The sequence below is a fragment of the Neocloeon triangulifer genome, unplaced genomic scaffold (assembly GCF_031216515.1).
Source record: "Neocloeon triangulifer isolate White Clay Creek 2 clone unplaced genomic scaffold, ASM3121651v1 ptg000014l, whole genome shotgun sequence".
Taxonomy (NCBI): Eukaryota; Metazoa; Arthropoda; class Insecta; order Ephemeroptera; family Baetidae; genus Neocloeon; species Neocloeon triangulifer.
Window position 1 is genome coordinate 17,235,854 of NW_026775556.1, and position 18,640 is coordinate 17,254,493.

The 18,640-nt window shown below is 36.1% G+C and overlaps 6 protein-coding genes across 8 annotated transcripts in view; 3 read left to right on the forward strand and 3 right to left on the reverse strand.

The window, feature by feature from the left end:
• Positions 1–37: 37 nt before the first annotated feature.
• On the reverse strand, positions 38–1,926 carry LOC132200234 (PR domain zinc finger protein 5-like). The gene is made up of 3 exons (XM_059625553.1): positions 1,721–1,926; positions 1,551–1,657; positions 38–1,481 (listed from the first exon to the last, which is right to left on the reverse strand). The coding sequence occupies exons 1-3, from the start codon at positions 1,894–1,896 to the stop codon at positions 232–234; spliced, it is 1,533 nt and encodes a 510-aa protein (XP_059481536.1). The 5' UTR covers positions 1,897–1,926; the 3' UTR covers positions 38–231.
• A 52-nt stretch (positions 1,927–1,978) lies between these two features.
• Positions 1,979–4,862, forward strand: LOC132200049 (synembryn-A). 3 transcript variants are annotated; one of them, XM_059625227.1, is made up of 12 exons: positions 1,979–2,108; positions 2,204–2,299; positions 2,483–2,622; positions 2,675–2,784; positions 2,845–3,043; positions 3,096–3,192; positions 3,250–3,416; positions 3,473–3,635; positions 3,681–3,957; positions 4,022–4,172; positions 4,229–4,348; positions 4,404–4,862. In XM_059625227.1, the coding sequence occupies exons 2-12, from the start codon at positions 2,219–2,221 to the stop codon at positions 4,537–4,539; spliced, it is 1,641 nt and encodes a 546-aa protein (XP_059481210.1). In that variant the 5' UTR covers positions 1,979–2,108; positions 2,204–2,218; the 3' UTR covers positions 4,540–4,862. The 3 variants fall into 3 exon arrangements, with proteins under 3 accessions (XP_059481210.1, XP_059481208.1, XP_059481211.1); XM_059625225.1 differs by having other exon boundaries at positions 2,009–2,299; XM_059625228.1 differs by having other exon boundaries at positions 2,009–2,299; positions 3,690–3,957; positions 4,404–4,861.
• A 131-nt stretch (positions 4,863–4,993) lies between these two features.
• LOC132200050 (NADH dehydrogenase [ubiquinone] 1 alpha subcomplex subunit 9, mitochondrial) lies at positions 4,994–7,202 on the reverse strand. The gene is made up of 7 exons (XM_059625229.1): positions 7,055–7,202; positions 6,433–6,641; positions 6,050–6,343; positions 5,851–5,984; positions 5,581–5,742; positions 5,336–5,522; positions 4,994–5,281 (listed from the first exon to the last, which is right to left on the reverse strand). Exons 1-7 carry the CDS (start codon positions 7,092–7,094, stop codon positions 5,096–5,098), a joined length of 1,212 nt encoding a protein of 403 aa, XP_059481212.1. The 5' UTR covers positions 7,095–7,202; the 3' UTR covers positions 4,994–5,095.
• A 125-nt stretch (positions 7,203–7,327) lies between these two features.
• On the forward strand, positions 7,328–10,256 carry LOC132200051 (CUE domain-containing protein 2). The gene is made up of 7 exons (XM_059625230.1): positions 7,328–7,487; positions 7,693–7,854; positions 7,914–8,122; positions 8,181–8,377; positions 8,431–8,604; positions 8,662–8,787; positions 8,839–10,256. Exons 2-7 carry the CDS (start codon positions 7,769–7,771, stop codon positions 8,983–8,985), a joined length of 939 nt encoding a protein of 312 aa, XP_059481213.1. The 5' UTR covers positions 7,328–7,487; positions 7,693–7,768; the 3' UTR covers positions 8,986–10,256.
• On the reverse strand, positions 9,950–12,821 carry LOC132201827 (uncharacterized). The gene is made up of 7 exons (XM_059628327.1): positions 12,688–12,821; positions 12,354–12,635; positions 12,100–12,283; positions 11,597–11,859; positions 10,920–11,198; positions 10,649–10,824; positions 9,950–10,582 (listed from the first exon to the last, which is right to left on the reverse strand). Exons 1-7 carry the CDS (start codon positions 12,819–12,821, stop codon positions 10,275–10,277), a joined length of 1,626 nt encoding a protein of 541 aa, XP_059484310.1. The 3' UTR covers positions 9,950–10,274.
• Positions 12,822–14,678: 1,857 nt separating this feature from the next.
• LOC132201858 (scavenger receptor class B member 1) overlaps positions 14,679–18,640 on the forward strand; it is a 30,931-nt gene continuing 26,969 nt past the window's right edge. The window contains exon 1 of the mRNA XM_059628383.1: positions 14,679–14,797. Coding sequence (XP_059484366.1) covers positions 14,776–14,797 — 22 coding nt within the window. The 5' untranslated portion in view covers positions 14,679–14,775. The remainder of the gene's footprint in view (positions 14,798–18,640) is intronic.

Here is an 18,640-nt window from a genome sequence, read left to right on the forward strand (position 1 = left end):
TTGCACTCTAAACATTATGAAATGAATATTATTTTAGTTGCAAATACTTTTTTATTATATTTACACCCAACAGCACAAAATTTCATCATACAAAGGAAAAAAATCAATTTTGATCAATTTTACAAACAAGAAAAAAAACGGGAAATAAAAAAAGGAAAAATGTAAAAAATTTATGAAAAGATCATCATTGAAGTATAAGCAAACACAATCATACTGGTTAATTTGACGCTTTTATACATTTTTCAACTTTTGTGGTTTTATTTTATGTACAATTATGAAATGATTTGTAAGGCTTTTTGGCAACATATATTTATTGCAAACAAAACATTTTGCTTTCTTATCGTGTGTGCGTGTGTGACGTTTCAATAGATAGGCAGTGAAAAATTTTCTTAGACAGAATTGGCAGCTGAATTTATTTTCAATGCAATCATGTTTATCAGCCAAATGGTAAGTTAACTCACGTTTTCTTGCAAATATTTTTTGGCAATGAAAACATTGAACTCTGCGATCAATAGAATGCTTATGAAAAATATGTTTTTTCAGACTTCCAGGTAATTTAAAAGAACTGAAACATATTTTGCATTTGTGTTGGCAATCTTTAAATCTAGGGTTCGGCACCTGCAGGTGTTCACGGAATAAGTGGTACTGCATATTTATTTTTTTTTCAAATGCCTTCAAACAATATTCACAACTGTACGATGGCTTAGGGCATCCTTTCAACTTATGATCGTCTAGCAATCCACGGCAGTTAAATTTAATTTTGCAAACTCTGCAACCGACAATATAGCAATGTTGGTTAAAATATCCAAATGAAATTCTCATTTTACAATGAATGCAGTCCCGATATTTGTGGTAATAGGAATTGTGACTTCTTAAGCTTGCATTGCTTATAAAAGTAGCTGGACACTCCAAGCACTTAAATGATAAAGGAACTAACTTGTGGTGAACTTTCACCTCATGAGATTTAAGATAACCCCTCTCCATAGCCCGGTAGTTACATGATGAGCATTTGAACCTCTTCTTTTCTTCAATGCTTTTGTGATGAGTCTCCAAATGGATTTTCAGCTCATTTTCTGATTTGAAATGTTTTTTTGCACACCTCTTGGGACACACGAGGGCAACATCAGTGTGATTTCTTTTAATATGAACCCAAAGTGCAGTTCTGGTAAAGTCTTTTCTTTCACAGTAAATGCAGTTTCGAAGAACTGGCACTTTTGATTTGAGATGAAACTCTTTGATGTGCAAATCTCTTTCCTCCATACTTAAAAAGTAATTAGAACAGTTTACATTATAATTGCAACGAATTGCAATGGTCCCATGGTTTACTTTTATATGAAAATTTTTTTTAGATTTACATAGAAAAGATTTAATGCAATAAATGCACTGGAATTTTGGTTTGTCCAAATTAATTTCACTTGTTGCACTTTCATGGAAAAGGGGCAGTTTTTGCAAGGTCACCCAGCACTGCTGAAGTTTTCCAACTAGTGAAATTAAAAAAAAAAAATAAATTCAAATAAAAAAATAAATATTTAAAAATGTAATATATTTACCTTTAAAATTTTCATAAGACATTAGCTTTGAGTCCTTGATTTTTTCATCCGGCCACCAGCACGGAATAAGATCTGATTCAGGGCCAACCATCGTTTCTTGCAAAAACCTCAAAGGGAAAAGCAAATTGTAAATATGTAATAAAATGGTATTCTTCTGATTAATTATTTACCTCGCATCCCAAACGCAGAAGAAGCAAAACAGGTCTTCGTCCTTGACCTCGTCGGCCAAAGTTGTGCCCAAATAATTCAAACACCACTCGGCCAGCGCCTGCAAATCTAATTCGGCGCCTCGATAGCCGCCTTCGGCCGCTGGCCGCTCGCAAAGTCGGCACAACTCGGGCCACATCTCTTTTCTCTTTCCCTCTTCAGCGCGTTGTTTACTCTTTGTTTTTTTTATAGCGTCGGCCTCAATTTTTGGCCGCAACGGCGCCACCATCGATGTAAACAAATGGGCTTGGCTGAGGTCACTTGACAGGTTTTGCTTTTTGCTTTTGCACCGGAGAACTTTTCAGACATTCATACATACTTTTTGTGCCGGAAAACCTTTGATCTGGACTAGTATGTACTTTTTATCACTGAAAGTGTAACTTAAATTATCCCACCTAACCGAGGAATTAAGAATTAGATAGTTATTGATTAGAAGAAAATCGTAGGAAGAAGCTCTGAAGATGGACTCAAATGCTGTTGCTCTTTTGACAAGTGGAAGTCGCGAGGATGTTCGTCTCGTTCTCACCGAATTTTTCCAAAAGGTAGTAATTTAAATTAATAAATAAGTTAATAAAGTGCCTTAAACCAATTCAAAAAGTTGTGTTATGTTTGAGAAATGTTCTACATCGACACGTAGTAAAATAATCAATCAACTTGAGAGGCTTCAAAAAGCATTATGCATATGCATGGTATCCTTCATTTATTTGTTGACATTTAAATTTCAGAATTCGCACCGATTTACTTTTGATGATATTGGCAGTGTCGAAAAAAGGAGAAGCATTTGGAACCTAATAATAAAATATTTGAGAGACTCGCAGGACTCCAGCTTTTCGCAAGGTTGCCTGAACAGCTTGTTAATCTTGAGGTTGCAAAAACCATTCTTGTTCAAATTTTGAATCTAATACTCTTACATTTAGTCGGGATAAGGATGGTCTTGGTGACTTCATTGAAGAGGACTGCATCGACTTGCTTCTTAACTTGGCTGGACTGGGCGAAAGTGCAGCTAAATCCGACTCTAGTTATGATGGTAAAATATTTAAAATTTATTTAAATATTTAAGTAAATATTCAATTTTTTTTTATTTCAGTGGCCCTAGCCGCTCTGAAATGCCTGAGCAATCTCACTTTCAACAGTCCAGTGGTGCAGGTTTACATGTCAAAAGGCCATTGCATAGGCAGCATTTTGAAGAGACTGAAAAACATCAAGGACCCTAATATTCCTTACTTTGTCAAATTGTTTGACCTGAAATTGATTTTTCTCATCACTGCCAAATGCCCAGAAATAATGTAACTTTTTATAAAATATTTAATGTACATTTTCAAGTAAATCTTTTCATAGAAATCGAGTTAGAGACGAGGAGCAAGGAGTTGAAATCCTGACCAATTGTTTAATAGATGTCATAGGAGCTTCTTCCAGTACAACAAAATTTCTGACTGTATACAATTTAAATTAGGAAATAAATTGAGCTTTTAAAAAATTTACTCATGCTTAGGTGGAGCAAACTGACTTGTCAAGTGAAATTTTAAAAGCACTTTTCAACATCCTGGTACAAAATCAAGATGCAAATATTGAAAGCCAGCTCGTAAGGCTGGTGGAAATTCTTCGTGAGCTTCTCTTGCTAGGGGCACCCGATGAGAAAAAATTAGACGATGTGCGGAGGTAATTTCAATCACCCACTGAGATATTTTTATTTATTTTTCCTTTTATGTTTGTAGTCACTCCGTTAATCTGCTTATGGCCATTCCTCCTGCATTGTACGAAAATCTGATGCCCACAATCAATGGCTTGGAGGACAAACCTCAGTTCGAAGGCAAAAATATGGAAGTCCTCATCGTTTTATCAGACTTTTTGTACAGACGTCTTGTGGTCAGCAGAACGGTATTTTTTAAATTTTTGTATTGACAATTAAGAAGTTGACTGAAGTTTTTACAGGACGTTGCCCTCTCGGCCGAGGGAGTAAAAAATCTGATGGAGAATGTGTCTCCGATCTTGACATTTCTCAGCCAGGGATGTCTCATCCAGAGACCCATGAGGAAATTTCTGAGGAACAAAATTCTGCCACCCCTGACTGATGAAGTCATGCAGCGACCAGAAACTGGCGACACTAGCAGGAATTTGCTATGTGCTCTTCTTACAACGCCAATCACACAAGTTCGGGATTTGGCTGCTGATTTCCTATTTGTGCTTTGCAAAGAAAAAGGTATTTTTTTTTTGTAATTGAGTTTTTATCATAATTAATCAATAAAAAAAAAAAAAAAACATAGTGGCGAGATTTGTCAAGTACGTCGGGTACGGAAATGCAGCCGGCTTGTTGGCCAACAGAGGCCTGATGCTGGGAGGCCGTGGAAGGAGCGGCTGCTACTCCTCCGACAGTGAAGATAGCGACACCGACGAGTACAAACTGATCAAAGACCAGTATGGAAAACAATCATAATTTTAAATTTTCAAAAATAAGATAACTGTTTTTGCAGAATTAACCCTATAGTTGGCTGTTTCGAAGAGCCGAGACCAGATCCGATGGAAAATATGTCGGATGAGCAAAAGGAATATGAAGCTGTGAAACTGGTTGAGAAAATTGACCAATTGACAAGGTTATATCTTCATTTTATGTTGTTTTATAAACTGAAAATGAATAATTTGATCCAGGAGTGGAATCATCCAGCCGTGCAGAGTAGGACCTGATGGAAGACCTGTGCCTGTAGAGCATGTATTGCAACTGCAGGAGGAGCTTGAAAGGTTGCACGCTCCACTAAGGAATGATGACAGTGAAGACTCTGATTGATCAAAGCCCGGTGGTGTTCACTCGGTACTTTTTAAATGGCTAAGTAAATTTCTACTGGATTTCTTATTTAACGAAACTATACTTTCTGAGACGATTTGTGTAAAACCTATATTTAATAAGCTTAGATAAGCTCATGAGTTATTAATGTACGTTCTTTTTTACTGCTAGTCATGCATTTTAATATTGTGCTCATTATTTTAAATGATCGAATAAATTGCTGGAGGTATGAATTTGCACTTTTGTGAGACAAAGTGTTTTCATAATTTTAGTGAACTATTCCATTATTAATTGAAAACTAATAAAAGAACTTATGAATTTATAATTGTCTTTCTTTAATATATTTAAATTAACTTGCAATAAAATGAGAAACTGTTAAGAAAATTTTAAATGGATTAAATTTGAATTAAAAAGCCTGAAGTGGGTGGATCAAGTGTTTAATGAGGTCAAGTCAGGGTAAAATTTTGTCAGATAGGGACTTCTGTATTTTCGGATCTTAGAAACAGTTAACAATCTATTTACATTCAAATCCTACTCAGCATTGCAGCCGAATATAATTTTAGATGGTGTTGGGAATGAATTTGGGCGGTGCTGGCTTTTCAAACTCGCCTAATTCCTCATCATAGTAAGCATTGGCTCTGAACGGCTTCAGTTCCCATGGCACCTGATCCTCCATGTGTGTGAGGGTGACACCCAAGTCCTCCAGAGTGGGTAAGCCGTAGGGAACCACATCAGTGACATGATCCTACATAAACAATTGAATCTTGTTTCAAAATAGTTAAACTATAATGTAATTTACCTTTTCAAGTTTTTCCCACGACAAAGATGCAATTGGCCAGCCGGGGCAGACTTTTTCGGTGAGGGTGACTTTCAGTTTGAAAAAAGGGTCAAATCTCATGTCATATCTGAAGTAGCCGGAGTCAGGGCCTCTTCTCATTACCCTGAAGAACCAGTCAACTAACTCGGACAATTGATACCTTTTTGGGCTAGAAAAATGTTAATTGTTTATAAAAAATATAAATTGAAATATAAATAATTAAATACCCAACAGCGCAGTAGGTTTTTCCTGCCACATCAGGGTTCTTAATGGCAGCAACGATTCCAGCAGCAACATCACTAACAAATACTGGCTGCTTGATGGTGGCCTCTCCTTTCCTCCAAAGAGGAATTGCACGATACTGACGGCGCCACACATTTGCGTAGCTCCTGTTCACAAAAATTTGTAATTTTATTCAGAATAAAAGATTAAATAAATAATTATCAAGGGATCATATTTGATCATAACTGCAGGCAAAATTAGTTACATTTTATTACCTCAAAAATCTATCTTCACTTCCATACATGTCTGATGGCCTGAAAATGACAGCATCTGGGAAAATGTCTCTGACGACTTGCTCACCAATAAACTTCGTCTTCAAGATTTTTGATCCTCCAGACAGAAGAAGAGGCTAAAGAAAAACATTTTTTTTTTTAAATCTTAAAACCTCAAAATCTTTAGAATAATCTCAATTACCTCAGGGAACTCTTCAGCACTAATGTTGGACACATGGATGAATTTTTCGATTCCACTCTCCTTGGCCAAACGTGCAATCCTGGCTGGACCGTCAATGTAAATGTCCTCGAACTTGAAGTTTTTTGTTTCCCAGTCGCGACCAATCAGATTGATGACGACGTTTGAGTACTTCATTGCCTTTTTGATGGACGCATCATCCCTGATGTCATAGGGCATGAAGAGCACTTGGCCCAGGTCTCCAACCAGACGAAGACGAAGAACGTCATAGTGGTCGCAGCGGTACGGCAAAATCAACTGCAAAAAGGAAGAATTTATTGAAATTTCAAATACATTCAATATTATTGTTTAAATATTTTTAAAGCATTTAAGTTCTTAATTAATACCTGAGTGCCAATTTTGCCTAATTTGTTGCAGAGGTATCGACCAAGGAAGCCACTGTTGCCAAAGACGGTGGCCACGATTCCATTGAAGCTTGACCGACCGCCGGTTCCTCTTTTCATTGCTGTGAGCCTGGTTGATGAAAGGGGCTTCACGTCAGTGCTGTAGCTGGCGTGACCGCAGGCAGTGGACACGGCCGGCGCCACATGATGTCCTTAATTGAAAATAAGTTTGTACATATCAATAATAAGAACAAAAATTTTTGCAAGATGGAAAAAATTGTTTCCAGTGACGAAAAAAGTTTTGAAGTCGCTGTCGTTTCTGCTCTGTTCACTACCTTATTTAAATGATAACATGTGCAAAATGTAGGGAAGATTGTAAAATATGAGTCGAATATTTCAAAATCCTTAAAAACACCTAAAACATCCAAAGGATACACGGAAAAATATAAAATTGATGTGGTGACAAAACAAAGGTTGCCCTTGCAAAAGGCGAAGTTTTCTTACGATTATCTAAGTTTAAGCTTTCAAATTTAAGTAAATATAAATCTAAAACTTTGAAGATTTAATTAAAATTAAAATCAAATAAATATTTAAGTATTTATAGGAGAAATGTAGCAAAAATTACGGCTTGATTGAAGCCCCAGCTGCCTGACGATCGAGGCCATTTTTACTTTTGCTAGCTCCGGTGTGCAAAGATTAGTCTGACAAACACTACAAAGTTAAATTTTGTAATTCTTAATTATTTTTTTCTTTTGATTCACAAATTTTAGATACAGATTTATCCTAATTTCAGAAAATTTTCAAAATTAAATCATTTTATGTTAATTTTAAGCTCAAATTCACACTAGAATAAAATTTTCACGCCCTTAGTGACAGAGGTAGCTACTGTTAAGTTGGCTATGTACACCAACAGCAACAAAATTTTTGACGGAGGTGTCCATGTCCATTGTTTTTATTGACTGATCGCAAGCATTTTCTCCACATTTCACCCCACAAAACCGAATTTTCATCACTAAAATTCAACACATACGACAGGGAGAATTGAATCTAAAATTCGGGTAAGGGTCAAGATTTATTTAGAAACTTTTGGCGGCCACATTTTTCGCAAGGTGCATTCAATCGAAAAGTTTGTTAATTTTGGTGCTTCCTGTCATTAAAGGGCAGGTCATTTAAATATTATGTGTTATGTAATTATCATGCTGACGATTTTGGCACATAAAATTTGAAGGGGTCAAAATTTATTTTCCCAATGTCCGATTTCAGTTAATTGAAGGTGGGCCCAGAGCTGTAAGAAGATAGCATTTGCTCATCAAGCTTTCTTCCTCGCAGTCCAGTGGAAATGAGCAGCTTCGCAGAGCATGAAGATCTAATCAAAGAGGCTCTGTTCAAGTTTCTCAGGAGTTATATCCCTAGCGCACAACTTAGGTAAGCACCTGACTAAAAAAAATCAAAGCTCGGAATCATTTTGAATTGACTAAATTTAGCTCAATCGACGAAATCGTACTGAGCTATGTGGTCAGTATTCTGGAAGAGCTGGGGATGGATTTTGACGGATCCGAGGACACATTCGACGTTGATGGCTTTTGTGAAATGATGACGGCTTACTTTCCCGAGTTCTCAGTCATCGGCCCGGCGGCAGTCTGCACATGGATATTTGAGTTGGCAGCCTCCTTGAGCAATCAAAAGAAGTCGAGTAAGATTTGCTCAAGTGGTAAAGGAAACAGAGTTAAACTCAAAGTTAATTATTTCAGATTCCTTGAGAGAATTCTCAATGCCTGTGGAAGTTCCCTTACTGCCCATTGTAAGCTCAAGTGCAAGTGATAGCAGAGGCAGTTCTCAGTCCTCGGACATAGGTTGTGATAAAGAACACACTGGCAAGAGGGTTCATCATCTGTCAGAAACCAGCGAAGGTTCTTCTGACAGTGGAGACTACCTACCTTCTCAAGAGGTTTGCAACTCGCAGCTTTTTATCCAAGTAGTATTAATTTGATATTACAATAGGAACAAGCATACATTGATGCTCAATTGGAGTTGCTGTTGGAAATGTTTCCCACCGTGTGTAATCTGGAAGTGCGACACTGCTTAGCGATTGCAGGTGGAGATGTTGAACAAGCTGCACAACTGGTTCTGCACAGACAAGACGCTGGAGAAAGTTTGACTGCTTCTTCAGTGCAGGTAAATCATTTTTTAATCATCAACTTGCTTTCATTAAAAATTAAAATATTTTTTTAGATTGCTAGTGGAAAAACTAAACCAAAAGTTGATGACCAGGAGTTGAAAGAAAGGATCATTGCCCGATACTCTTACATTGACCAAGCAGAGTCCAGCAGGGAGCACAGACCAGTAGCTCCGAAATCAGTGAGCTATTAACAGTAAAAATATTACAAGAGAATTAATTGATTATTTTAGGAACCAAAGAAAATGGTCCGCTACAGGGACAACAAAATCGTCAGTCTCAAGGGTGAGCGTTTTTCGGAGGTGAAAAAAGACGACGAGGAGGTGAGCAAAAAGACGTATGTCAATCTCAAACCAGCAAAGCAGTATCGATTTCATTAACAAAATGGATCATTCCTAGCAGTTGCAAATTTGTGACAAAATGAGATAAAAGAAACAAAAATATCAAACTCGCAATGTGCTGCGAAATGATGAGTTGTATGAAAAAGTCTTCAAGAACCCTGGCTAACTAGAAGCATCTTTTTAGTTGTACATAATTAGCAAATCGAGCTGAAGCTTAGAGCTTTGAGTGATGAATCCATCAGACAATGAGGATAAAATATGTAAGCAAAATTTAAAATTGTCCGTCACCAAGTAGACGAGTGTGTTATATTAATTAATTAATCATCAGTAACAATTAGAGAGCTCAGTCATATTAGCAAGGCACAGACTTTTCACTTCAGCAGTTTTTGTTTTAAGGTACACAAATGAGAATCTTATTTTATTTAAGACTGAAAAAAGAAAAATGCGTTTTGGGTTGAGCTTATCTGCCAAATTGAGATTTTCGGTTTCAGTATTTGCATTTAACTAATTAAATTCTTTGAAGAAAAAAATTGTCAAACTGTGTGCGTGTTTCTTACAATTAATTATTTAACGTGATGAACCATTACCACGACAGAAACAGAAGCAGAAAATCTCATAAACTTAATTAATGCACTTTAATTGAACGAATTTCAATTATACTGCCACTTGTATTGTAAAAGTATTGTGAGCCCTCATAGTGGGGCAGTTATACTTAAGGTGGAATGTCTTGGGAATCTTTTCTTGCTTCCTATAAAAATCTTGCTTCACAAATCTCATTTTTTTTTTACTTTGTTGTTAACTAAAACCACGTTCCTTAGAGTGACCATACTAGTTTTGGTTCATTAATTTAACTTATGTTCCCATCTGAAATCTCATTCCACCTTGAATTTGTGAATAGATGTGATGGTCTTTTGCGTGTGTTGATATCGGCATTTAAAAGTATAAATACCAGCAAATGTAATTCTGTACTACTGTTCTCACACAAAATCACACATGGATTGAAAAGATTTTATTGTGAATTGTATACACACTTTGGTGTAGTAAATGTGCAGCAGTTTGTATTTCCGCAGCTGGAAGAAAGTCAATCGCAAAAATAGACACTTTAAAATAAGAGCATGAGACGAAGTATTATATAATTATATACAGTCATTCTCACTTCATTTTCCGCTTTGTATTGAGGAAAATCCACACTTTTCTCATCTAATTCTCTCTCTATTGAAAAAAAAGATATCTCCAAACGAACATGTGATACTCCCTTTGTAGCTAACTAAGGCAACAATAATGAAATACTCTTAAAAATAAAGTTACAATCGAAACTATCGACCTTATCATTTCCTTCTCCCGTAGCGAAAAATTACGATTTCGATGAGGCAAACAATGGACGAAATAAAAAGTCCGGCGCCGAGTGCTGCGAAAACACTGACCATTTTGGCCAAGTCGACGAGAGCCTGCTGCGCCTCGGCGGCTGGCACACTTTTGAAATTGCTCTCTTGCAGCCACTTTGTGACCAATCCATTTTCCACGGTGCGCCGGACGATTTTGTCCACTTGAGACGTGAGAGCTGAATTCCGGGCTAAACCCAAAGACATCGGCAGAGATACAATGCACTCCTCATTCAGGTGGACGCTGTATTTGCCTGAAATATGTGTGACAAAAATTGTGCTTTTACCTTCCAATTAAAAAAAAAATATTTCTTTTCAACCTGAATGAGTTTTTTCAGCAAAAGTTTTGATGCTCCCTAAAAATTGAGCATTTCCGAAAAAAGCTGCTTTTCCCATTTTAATTTCCTGAACTATTTCCTGAACTTCGAGATCCACTTCTTGTAATCGTTCCGCAATCAATCTGCTGTGCTCATCAGGAGTAGAATTGAACATGTCTCTATTAAATTAATTACAAAGCACTTCTTATTTATATGATCGGCAATTCCTTCAATGAAAAAGACGTCTGTCATTAAATAATTAATGTACACTGACTTGGCAAAAGTATCGTAAGTGATGAGCCGGAGATATTTGGCCTCGGCTAGTTTCTCGACGGTGTCGAGAGCAATCCTTGGCGGCGGTTTGGCCAGTTGGGAGGCGAAACTGGCGCGGTAGGACACTGAAAGCAGCAAGCAGTGCAGCCAGAAACAGCAGAAGAGCAACCTCAGGGGCCATCCTTTGGGCTCCCTGGGTAAGGGCACCAACAGCTGCATGCCCAGGGCGCTAAAGGCGCTTGGAACTAGATTTGCCATCTCGCACTTTTCCCCCTGCAATCTTTAAAGAACAGGATGGTTTGCGAGTTGCGAGTTCACGAAAAAATTATTATTGTTGTTATTGGCAAGTAAAAAAATTCAAACATAAAAATTTTGTTAAAATAATGATTATTTGCAAATTGAATTTTTTTAAGTAACAACATTTCCAGATTTTTAGTTGTCACTTGTCACATATAGACAATTACAAAATATTGTGTTTTGCTTAAGTCTTTTTTCTTTAGTTTTATAAGTATTGATTTTTGATCCGATATATTTCATTTATGTGTGTTAAATTATTAGATTAAATCACGGAAAGAATTTTTATTTCTGTCATTCAGGCCAGATTAACCTGCATACAATAATTTTAAATTTCAACTTCATTTAGAATAATTTTTAATTTTATTTCTGCTAACTATTTACCTAGCAATAAGGTGCATGGAGAGCCAACCAACTATAAGCGCCGTGGCCGCCAATGCCCAAATGACGGAGCCAAACGGCAAGATTAGAGTTTTCCAAGAAACGTCTCCGATCAGCTCAGGAGTGAGGAAGGTGTAGCAGTAAGTTGCGTATGGAGCGGACAGGTCAATGCCAAATGAGGGCAAGTCAGGAAAACTGCCCAAAACGATGTCGGAAGTACCTGACATTAATGACTGGAGAGCCCCGGTAGTTAAATTCGAGGCCTCCTTCAAGAGAGGGGCAAAATTCATTGCGGTTAAGAGGTAATGCAATGATTAATGAAATGATTAATCATTTCTTTTTACTTTTTGCAAGAGAATAAAAGAATCAAATTATTGAATTTCTTATAATGATTTTTTTTTTAAATATGAATAGTAACATATAATGACTTTAAAAATATTGATTTGTGTATCTCAGAAATTATTAACTATAGTTTTTGTATCTAAATTTTAAACTTCTTTTCTTACTTCAATTTCTACTCCGTGTATTTTGTTGTTGAAATGCTCCTCTTCGCCGTGTTCTGATTTTATTACAGAAGGCGCCAGCTCCAAATATGATACTCTCAAAATTTCACCGTTGAGATTTTGCGTTTTCTTTTCAAAGAGTATTCTCGCCAGCCTCTTTCCATTTAAGGAAAACCGCTCGTTGCACCTATTGACAGATAAATTACCCTGTGTCATTACCGTCTCTAAGGATGCAAAAATAGAAAATGCAACAAGACCGTGTGGCGGTCGGTCGTGGCAACCAGCTTTCAGGGTGATCAGGGTCCACAGGTGTTGGGAAGGATACCGTGCTCAGTTCAAAGCACTGCAAAGCTCGATTTGCATCGATTTCAGCTTCGTGGAAATTGTGAAAATAATTTTCTCTCTTCAGAGGAACTTGCCGGGAGTCGCGGATGTAAATGACGTTGACGAGGCGCCGCCAGAAATTGTGCATTTTCGGAGCAAAAAGTCTCAAATCAAACGGCAGAATGAAGAATAATTTCGACTTGACTAAACGTCTCCTTAAAGTAAAAATCTTTAAAACCGCATATACAATTAAATTTTTAATTATACTTATCAGCGGTTCGAAGGATGTGCGCGAGTTTCCTGCCGTTGAAAATAAAAAGCGCGAGAATGTCACAGTCCTCTTTAGAAGCCCTCTCGAGAACTTGATAGACCGAACTGTTTTTGATCGGAAGCTGATCCATCCGAATCACGTCTATGAAAAAAGGAACGTGTTGATTCAATTTGGCCGAGGAAAATTGCTTCGAATAAAAGGTGTCGGTCACGAGGGAAATGCATCTCGTCCGGCTGTGCCGCTGCTGGTGCAAGGACACTAATTGGGTCAGCAGGGCACCAAGTTGGCCTTCTTCTGGCTAAAAGCAGGGAATTACTTGATGTTACAACATTTTGAACTTGGAATTTAAATTAAAACTGTATAATAATAATAAAGCATGTTCAATAAAATTGATAAATTTTATAGGAATTAAATAATGGTATTTAAGCATCTGTGTAAAATGACGCTGAAAATTATAATTCTTTACTTTTAAATCCAAAATAAAAATATTCATATGTATTCTAGTTATATTTTCGGAATTATAATTAATAGCCTCATCGATTGTATTTACACTAATTTAATTAAAAAATTGTTTAAATCAATGAGAACGGTGGACAGTTGAATTTTTACCTCAAATGCACTTTTCTCCTCAAGAGTATTACTATTCTGGAAACAGAAAAAAAGAAGGAAATAAACCAAAATCATTTTCTTCCGACCAGTGAACTGAAGGAACTAACTGGAGTTGAATATACATGGATGAGACTAAAACGTGCTGCATTTGCGCTCTTGCTTGCGCCAATTTGCATCCTCGAGCAACTCTTGGCGCACCGAACTTTTGAAAAATTCATCCATTGACCTGGAGCAAATAAAGTGCTCACTCACAACATTCATTATTATAAATAAAAACTAAAATTTTTAAATATTTTACATTATGAAAAAAAATTGCTGTTTCTGTGAATAAATTTTGAAAAGGTATTATTTTATAATGACTGCATAGCTATTAAAGGCTCCAAAACAACAAATTTAATCGGCCGTGTGGCGACTCAAAGACTCAAGGCCGATGAACGAGATTTTTGTGTTGCTGATCGTTAAAAATAACCCAACTTCCGAGTGCCTCTTACCTTAAAAAAGATCAGTTGCATGCAGCCGAGTGGGCGCGCGAGAATAAATGAAGGATAAGTTATTGCATTACGCACTGCTTTTTGCGATTTTTTGTCATTAAAAAAATATATTTATATTTTTAGATATTTTCCTTGATAATATCAAGTTGCAGAAAAGGTTTGCACACTAGCTGAGCTGAATAAGGAGCTCTCACTTAACTTGATAACATTAATACAAGAACGAGAAACACTTGCATTCAAGATTGTGGCCTTGCGTGTGCGTGTTCTTGGTGCAGAGAGACGAGCGTACACATGATGATTATTTCTTCTATAGAGTTGAGAGCAGAAAAGCCTTGAGAGACAAATTAATAAAAGCATCATTTTTAACCTCATTGTCATTACCATCGGTTTTTCTAACAATTCTAACATAAAATTGCCAGACGCGCATCCTTTGGCGTAAAATTAGCTTTTCCTCATTAGAAAAGAATCGGTAGTTCTGCACAAAACCACGGAAGTGAAGTTTAAAAAATGTTCAAGGAAATTTAAAGATGAGCCAAACTCTCTTTTCAATTTTTATTTCTTATGTATCCGAAAATGTATCTGCTCGTTCTACTTACTTTTAGCAGGTTGTTATTAATTTTCATCTTCACATTTTTTCGTTCTCTTTTGCCATATCAAACAAATCTTGATTGTGAAGAGAGAGCGAAGAAAAGGAGACCATCAACACCAAAGAGTGAAAATAAATGATATTGTTATGCATTTGGACCACAGACGGCCCAGCAACATGCGTACCGCTGAAAATAGAGGAATTTCAATTATTATAATAACAAAGTAGTGTATCGCACACGAAAGTGTGTGTTTAGTGCACGGCTGGTTGCCCGCGGTCTCCCCTCCTGCCTGCCCGCGGACCTGAGCCAGGCCGACCGCGAGCAAGGCAGTCAGGGTTCCGCTCTTGGAGTTGGTTGTTGGTGCTTTTGAGGATCGCGACGTCTGCCGGTTTTCGTCATGAGGAAAACTACCAAAAGCGGTGAGTTCACTAAGATGATATTATTTTAATAGGTGACCTACTTTTCGCCAAATTTTTGCCAATTGGCACCTATTCGACTCATTATCATTTGCATTCAGATCATTTTTTAATGCAAATGTGGCTCACTGCCAGACAATGGAGTAAATGGACACGGGCAGTACCATTGTTCGATTTCGTACGGTTATCAACACCAAAAAAAATCTGTTTGGCTGTGCTGTCTAATTAACTAGAGAAAAATTTTATTTTTGTATTTTTATTTCAAAAGAAATTTGAGTTTTAACAAAATTTCGGGTGTCGAAGAATACATGTCATAATTATCATGTTAATTGATGCGGGTAGGAATTTTCAAGCATTTGTTTTGTCTAAAAAAAAATACATTTAATTTTTATGATTTTCTGTGCTAAAAAAAAAGCTCTTCGTGATTTTTCTTTTAAATGAAAATAGGAGGCATTAAGATCGTCGTCATGATCATCAAGCGACTCTCTCGTATAATTTTTGACAAAGACAATTAAGTTCTTGCTCTTGTATCTCTCTCTCTCTCTCTTGTGTGAGTGTGTCGTGCAGTTTGATTATATGGTGAAGGTGCCAACGAGTGCTATATATGGTTGAGACAAGCGGCAATTTCCACTGGAGATTAAAAATGTAGCACGCGATATTTGGCTGCAGCTAACTCGAGCTCCTGCAAAAAGGAGAGAAATGCACCGTGGACGTGATGCATCAATTTTGTCTATTGCTCTCTCATACTTTATTTTTGTGCCTAACTGAATTTGAAAAAGTATGCGGTAAAAATCTAGAAATTTTCATTATTGGAATTTTATACACAAACAATTTATCTCAGGAAGTCAAAGTTTTAAGTAAATTAATTTCAACTTGTTAGCCTTATCGAGAAGTTTTTTTTAATACGTTGAAGCTCACTGATATGAATAAATAATGCTGTTTATCACACACTGATCACACATGAGCTATTTTTATGTAAAATAAAAAGCATGATTTCTACATATAATGCTACTATCATAAATATACACATTAAAAAATTAATAATTTAAAAGTTTTAATTAACGTTATTGCAATGCATTAGTATTAATAAACAAATTATTATTTTAAATTTATTATATATTAATAATTTTATAATTTATGAAATATATTCAAAACTTTTATTAATCAATTTTTGAACCTTCTTTTTATTTCTTGTAAAAATAAAATTGTAAATGTATATATTTTTGTACGGCTCTATTAGAGAAGCAATATAAATTCATTACTTAAAATCCAACTAGAGTAAAAGTTTCTACGGTTAATAGCACCTAGAGATAATATTTAAAAAATTAATTATTTATTCCCACTAAACTGAACTATGACTCCGGCTATTCACATAGCAAGTTTTGATCTACCTATTATTTTTCCTATTTTAATTTGCATTGACTTGCTTCATTCAAATTTGATTTTTGTTATTTGATTAGAATAATCGATTAAGGTTATTTTATTTGAGTACCTTCATTATTACTTTCGAACTGCACTGTAAAAGCCAACTTCTTGTTCATTCAAAGCATTAAAGCTCACTCTCCCAGCTCTTGATCCAAATTTTTTCGAGCGCAAAACATGCGTCTGAAGGCATCTTTCTGACAAGAAGTTGCTCTAAATTAAATTCCACTGACTCACGAGACTCTTTTGAACCAAACATGTTTACTTTTCCTTTCTATATATATATTTTTGTCTGTTGTAAACAATTAGAGAGCGCTCGTGGTTTTCTCACCAAAATCGAGACCTGCGTTTCCACACATCAGAAACTCGCACCGCATTTTGCAATTATCCGCTGGAAAACTATTTATCTGAAATCAATACGCGCAAAAAGTAGAAATCTGACCATATATTGGGAAATGTTGACAATTATTTTAGAGGAAAAAAAATACTAAGGACTCCGAATTTTAAGTTTCGAAATGCCAGACAAACACACACTCTACTAGATTAGAGGCGGTGCATGCGTCAGGTGTCTTGTCAAAATTAGAGCCTCCTCAGTTTTCTTTATCAACAAAAAAATCAGCAGGCGTAGAAAGTTGCGAGGCGGATGAGCAGGAGGAGATGGTGCTGCACCGTGCAGATGATGATAGTGCACACCTAAAGCTCTTTCATGTTGCAAATCTGAGCACCTCAAATTATTATCTTTATTAGCAGCACAAATGTAATTTGCTGCCTCTTCACAGACGGCCAGGAAGCGTCTCTCAATTTGAGGTTTTGAGGATGATATCGTCATAAAAATACATGACAATTAAATCGATAGAAAAATATCACGACTCTTATTCCTTCAAAGTAATAGTCGTGGACAAAAATCTGATAAGAAAAAGAAAGCTTTGAAAAATATTATTTCTGTAAAATGCTTGCAAAATATTTTCATTCAAATTTTCATAAGAAAATAAAGAAATATAAAGTTGCTTACAAAAGTTTTTAGAGAAAATTCCATAGGACTATAGAATGAAAACGACAATTCCATATAAATTTTGATTGTTGATAAATATTTACTATATACAAATTTTTATCGATGATAATTAAAACATTATAACAAGCAAATTAGACGAAATAGTGAAAACTTTCTTACACCTTTTGTTTTAAATAAAAAATAACCTAGGATGAAACTATTTCTTTTACAGAAAAATCAAAGTTGAAAGCCGGGAAAGCCCTAAGACCTAAATATTTATATGTATTAATATTAATAATGAGATATGATTTTATAATTTCCCGGTTTTCATTAGCAACAATTTCACTCAGTCTTGCATGCTTTAGGATAATCTGGTGTAAAGCTTACGCATGGTCATGGATCAAACAGTTTGTAGGCCGAGCAAACGAAATAAACCGATTCAAGGATTCACCTGCAAAAACTCACTTTTATTGCCAAGCAGTTAAACGTGAAGAGCTAATATAAATAAACAAAGCTCGGTGGTGCGTGAAAAATTCAAAACTTTTACTAATAACGTTGTTTTGATACGATTTTTCGCCGGTGACAGCGAACCTGAAAATCACTCGCGTACGCAAATATAGGCTGCGTGAGGTCAAAGAACGCGACAAAAAAATCTCCCACGACCTCAAAAATTTATAACAGCTGCTCAGTAATGCAAATTATTTCTCACTAATAAACGGCCGTAATACGAGCAACGTGCACTCGTTTTAATTTATATTCCATACCGGCGCGTGTGACCAGAAGTTCACACTGTTTTCTTACGCGCCTTGGTCAGTTCAGGAACAAAAAGCCAATGTTTATTTGAGGCAGTGGTGCAAATGAAGTAATATTTTTGTGTTCCTTCCGAAAAAATTTAACAAATGATAAAATAAAATAACCAAGATTAATATCTGAAAATAATAAATAATTTCCTAGGATTTTATAGTCTTCTAATTGAAAGACTTAGTATTTGCAATTTTAATTATTTAAATGAATATTCAATAATAGAATATTAGATATTTTGTGACCTTCAATGCAACAAAATTTGATATTTACCGATAAAAAAAGAGACACGCGTATGAATAATATAATAACTTGACCTTCTGAGCAAAGGTCAAACTATTTAAACCCTGCATGGTCTCCTTCATGAAAGGTCCTGCTGGAAGATCAAACAGTAGCGCGGAAAATTCACGCAAACTCACCGAATCCCGTCAAGTGTGAGTGTGTTTGACGTTTGACTCATCAGGTCCTTTTTTTCTACTCTCGGCGCATTTGCGTCATTCGTGACGCCGAGATATTTTGCGCACATAGTGTGGAAAATTGCACAGTCAGAATGGCCGTGTCATTACGGCCGATGTGTATTATTATATTATATTGAGTTCGTTATACGTATTTTCGAGGTGCCTGCAAGTGCG